Source organism: Seriola dumerili, unplaced genomic scaffold (assembly GCF_002260705.1).
Source record: "Seriola dumerili isolate Sdu_G_001 unplaced genomic scaffold, Sdu_1.0 BDQW01000068.1, whole genome shotgun sequence".
Lineage (NCBI taxonomy): Eukaryota > Metazoa > Chordata > Actinopteri > Carangiformes > Carangidae > Seriola > Seriola dumerili.
Genome location: NW_019174323.1, coordinates 5,228,429 through 5,233,428, shown reverse-complemented (window position 1 = coordinate 5,233,428; position 5,000 = coordinate 5,228,429). Strand labels below are relative to the sequence as shown.

General features: G+C 40.0%; 1 protein-coding gene across 2 annotated transcripts in view; it reads right to left on the bottom strand.

Annotated features, from left to right (window-relative positions):
* ttyh2 (tweety family member 2) overlaps positions 1-5,000 on the bottom strand; it is a 94,595-nt gene that overhangs the window by 38,785 nt on the left and 50,810 nt on the right. For both annotated transcript variants that reach the window (XM_022743508.1, XM_022743509.1), the window contains one exon: positions 647-758. In XM_022743508.1, the coding sequence (XP_022599229.1) occupies positions 647-758 (112 nt within the window). The remainder of the gene's footprint in view (positions 1-646; positions 759-5,000) is intronic.

Below are 5,000 nucleotides of genomic sequence, written 5' to 3'. Positions count from 1 at the left end.
GCAACAGTGAGCTCCATTTGGGCATCTGTGTCTCTAAGATGGGAAGTGAGACAGATAAAAATAGAAGAGGATCATGCACACGTACTGAGCTAAAGTGAGCACAAGAAACACACAGGACGATCCTTTGTTTCTGCTGAGGCCACAGTGACAGAGAGACAGAGAGAGAGAGAGAGTGTGTGTGTGTGTGTGTGTGTGTGGGTTGTCTGTCTGGGAGGAAAGAGTTTTTGTGTGGAGAGGCTGTCAATTTGTGTGTAGTGGTAAAAAGCCATAAAGAGACCATAAAAACATTTAAAGGCATACTAAACTGAGTCCTCTGGGCTTTCCTCCTCTCTTGTGTGTGTGAGTTTGTGTGTGTGTGTGTGTGTGTGTGTGTGTGTGTGTGTGTGTGTGTGCGTGCGTGCGTCTCTGTGGGTCTGTATACAACATTTCTGAAGCATCACTCTGAGCTGTTTCTTTCTCGCTGGATGGGTCTCTCATCTATGCACTTCATGTGTTATGAAAAAGCCTTAATTGAACTGATTGTTTTCAGTTCGTTTTTACAAACTAAAAAACATAATGTCACTGAATTCATACAGAGACATTATGAGGCATATATGTGTGTTTATGCAGAGAAGATGCTCATCATGTGACGCTGTGTGTTACCTACCAGACTGTCCACACCGCCCAGCGTGTGATTGGCGTTGTACAGGGAGTAGGTCAACTGGTACACACCATCATTGGTCTCACTGTTGCCATAGAAACCCACACCCACTGCGACGCTGTGGAGAGAAGAGGCATGGAGGGACAGGTGAGCCTTTGATAAATTAATGAGAGGAACAGAGTACAACAGTAGCTTGCAAATTCTACATGTCCAAGGTGATGTCCTTTTCTGTCACTGAAGTCAAAGCCATTATTAGAACATTTGCTGAATTAAAAACATTAAACAACCTCAAAGTACTGATTTTACTTCTGTACTAAAACACTGCTGTGGAAATATACCACCTACAAGGAGTGCGGCTCAACAGGAAACAACACCTACACAACATTTAATGAATATTTCATGAATTCATTTTCATCCTGGCATTTAGGCATTATCTTAAAGCAGAATCATCGATTTACCCATCAACCAGGACTTTTGGGAAAACAGGAAGGTAATGAGGCAGGAACAATCTGGGACAATCCCTGACAGAAGGTAGAACTGTGAGTACATATGTTAAACAGCATGATTGACTGTGTATTGGAGAGGCGGAGTTGTTGTGTGTGTGTCTTGGGGGGAGCATCTTGGAGACTTGAAGGTTGTGAGAGAGGTGATATCAGATTAATTTTGTTTGCACTATGACTAACTCAAAGTCGGACTTTCTTCATTTACAGTACTTAAAATACTGATAGAATATTGTTCAAAGAAATGCATAAAGATAAGTACACTGTCTTCTGCGTGCAGCAAGCCTACTTTTTGATGGACATGTTTATCAAAACCTCAAAACAGAATGGTTTACTACAGCAGGGAAAACAAACATACTGTATCCATAGAGCAATACAGTAACGCTGTCAGAAACTGAATTTCTGTGTTGACTTATGTAAACAACACTCTTTTAACCAGAAATTATATAATACCGGGTTTTGGGATATGTGTAATTTGGAATAGTTTTTCATAGATTCAGTCATGCAAGGATTTCATTTGTTCAGCTGGAGCATCAGCACCAACAAAATAACCACCGACATAAACACAAACTCTTTAAGTCGTCTCTCTGAGCTTTGGTTCTCCCCAAAGTGCTGTCATATTGTGCTGCCATATGAATAGATTTGAAAGCAGCTACACTCAATCTTTCTCTACATAAACGCCACAAATAAGTTTGATGTAGCAACATTACTCTGAAGGCACAAGAACCTTCTGCAAACAGGATGATGCCCATGCTACATTAGCAAAGCTGACATGTCTGCTGGAGGAAACTCTTTTATACCCATAGTCATCAGTTCATTAGTGCACGTAGCTGAGCTAGTGCGATCAAATACAACAGCCCTGTAGAAAATCCTACTTCTATGAGGTATGTAATGTCCAAAGGTGGAGCTGTAGTTTGTGGAGCCGTGGAATTATATGAAAAGGTGTTTCTATAATTTTGTCCGCCGTGTTTCAGTATGACACAATACAGTACAAGCAGCACAATCTGTCACCTGCGAAATGACCCCAAAGATCCAATACCTTGGACTCACAAAAACTAAATATGAGCTTCATTAATGCAGAGCATGCTGTATAGGATTACTTTGGCTGTAGCTTCCTCAAGCATTATCTACTATCTCTTTATCTGATAATCAATGTTTGTTTATATGAAACTGGGAGGAATAGTGCTTAACTGGAACCCATTACACACCCTAGAGTTGAGCGGATACAGTATAGGGCTATTTGACGCAATTATTTATAATGAATCAATATTTTATGACCTCATTAAGTCTACAAGGTTTCATGAGTATGGATGGCTCTTCATTTATCTAATAAACCATAAAACATCAGTACAGCTTTCTGGAACCTGTCCTTCTGTAAAGAACGAGTCCATAGATCATCAGTGCAAGCAGCTTATTACGAGACATAGTTACCTTGTCATTGTTAGGCGACCTCTAGTGGCTGTAGTAATTACGAGAGGAGCAAAGGGGGAAGTTAGGTGACAGGTTGAGGTTTGGGGTAGACCATTTATCATTACTGTTACTTTTAGCTAGCTATTGCCTTTAATGTTAGCTAGCTACTTTAAACGCTTATACCTTCTTTTTAGCCATCTACTTAAAACATGTATTCATTACTTTTATCTAACTACTTGGACTGTTTATCCAATACTTTTAACTGTTTATTTTAACCATCATTTAGTTTTGAACTGTTTATCTGTTAGTTTTGCCTTCTATCATGTTAAGCTAACTTTCACAGCTTTCTTTGTGTTTTCACAGGCCCGCACAGTGTTCAGGTGTAACAGCTGACTAAACATGAAAATATGTTTTTCGCATTCAAATTGTGATTTGTATTTTTCCAGATTAGTTCAACTACTCAACAATCTTTCCATGTTTCCCTGAGCAACTGCAAAAGTACCCCCTGCGCTTAAAAGACCTGGTTGAGAATCACAGGAATAAACCACGACTACGCCATGGTAAAATGTGCCACAGATAAAGGCCAGGGGCAGGTCAGGCCAGTACTAAAGGGAACGTAAGCAGGAGTCAGGATAATTGAGACTTAGAGCATTGTCCTTAACCTCGTGGCTTCCCCCTTGAATCCTCCATGATGCTCCGGATAAGCATTAAGCAGAAAAGAGAGACTATAAATCTACGGTCAACGACGCTCCCGGCAACACTCGCCTGGAATCGCTAAATTCTGGCAGAGTTAGTGTGGCAGTGGATGTTGAGTGCAGGTGGAGCAGAGCAGCAGGGGCTATTTTCCTGATTAGTACAACAAGAATAGAGTCTCATTAACCGAACCCCTGCAAGTAAACCTCCCGCTTGGCGGGTTTTAACACAACCCTCAGGGAGAGACATGAAGAAAAGGTAGGAGGAGATAAAGCAAAGGCAGAGAATGCATGAATAAAATCATCAGTTTGGAGAGAGGCAGGAAGTGACAGTTACAGACAGACCAAAAGAGACGGCCTGACAGTGAACCAAGCTGTATACTGTAGCCATATTTTATATGGACAGACAGGGAGATGGATGGCTTATAACAACTAATGCAACACATAAGCAGAGAGCAGGGAACAGGACAAACACGGCAAGGTAAAAGAAAACAAAAAGAGAATATGCCTTGCTTCATGTGCCCACATTAAACAGTAACCCACTGATGATGACGCATATACTTTTTTTGTCTGGATTGTTTTGTTTTTTTTTGTTCCCCACCAAAAAGCATCACCTAGGAAAGAAAACATACCACAGAGTCGCTCCTCTTTTATCTCTCATCACAGATCTTCTAACGCCACAGAAGCAGAAAAATGTATTAAGTAAAAGTAGCCCGGAGAAACATCGACTTCTTTGAACTCGTGCAAATATTTTAAGAGCAGAATCAAATTTTTTTTTTTTTTTTAAGAAAGAAACTGGGAGGACAGAGAGGCATGTGTAAAGAGAGAGAATATCTGTCTTTTTCTATCCCTCCTTCACTCCATCAGTCCACCCAGTTCCCTTTGTGCTACTCCTTGAAATATCCATGGTCTAATTCAAAGAGAGAGAATGTCATAGATTTGAGTTGGCATGCACTGAGCAAAAGTCCAAACTGTCATGTTGATAAATGACAAAGTAGATAAAAGACAGTGAAGGGAATTTAGAAAAAAGGAACCTTCAGCCTGCAGCAGAAAAAGGCCTTGGGCTACTTTAAATAGACTCGGACACATTTGAATATTTGAGGTTTTCCCCCAAAATGGCAGCGATGACTCGCCTGAGATGACAAATATAGACAGGAGAATTTATATTTTTTTCCCTGTCCTCCTCAAGTCCCAGTGAGGGCCACCTCAAAAATCCTCTTAATATGCAGCGGGCCTATAATATAAAACACAAATAGCTCCTTTCTGAATTTTTCATGTACGCATCTCTTGTTTTCAGAGCTAGACAATTTCCAAAATAACCATTTAAGGCCTGAGAAGCACTAAAAACAAGGTTATAAATTGTCAGTTACTAAAAATAGATGACCCCAAAAAACGGTGAACGAGGGCTTTAAAAGACTACTGCTGGTTCATTTTTATTGCTGCTTCTGTGCCAAAGCATTTCTGTGTTGAATCTGATGTAGTGGATACACTGATATAATGTAAAAAGGGCAGCTTATCTCTATTCCTTTTCTTGTGCACTCCGTTCTCATTTCTACTTTCTGACTGGCATCAGATACCACTAAATAAACATTAAATACAAATAAATATTTTAAGTGTCTTGGAAAGTAGAGTAACTTTCCCTTTCTGCATTTTTTTTTTTGACATAATGTGCCTTTGTGGTTTTGGATACCATGGGACAGTCAAAGTTTGGCCACTATCATTAATCCTTGATGAGTTCAACGTTTTGCTTTCCATTAT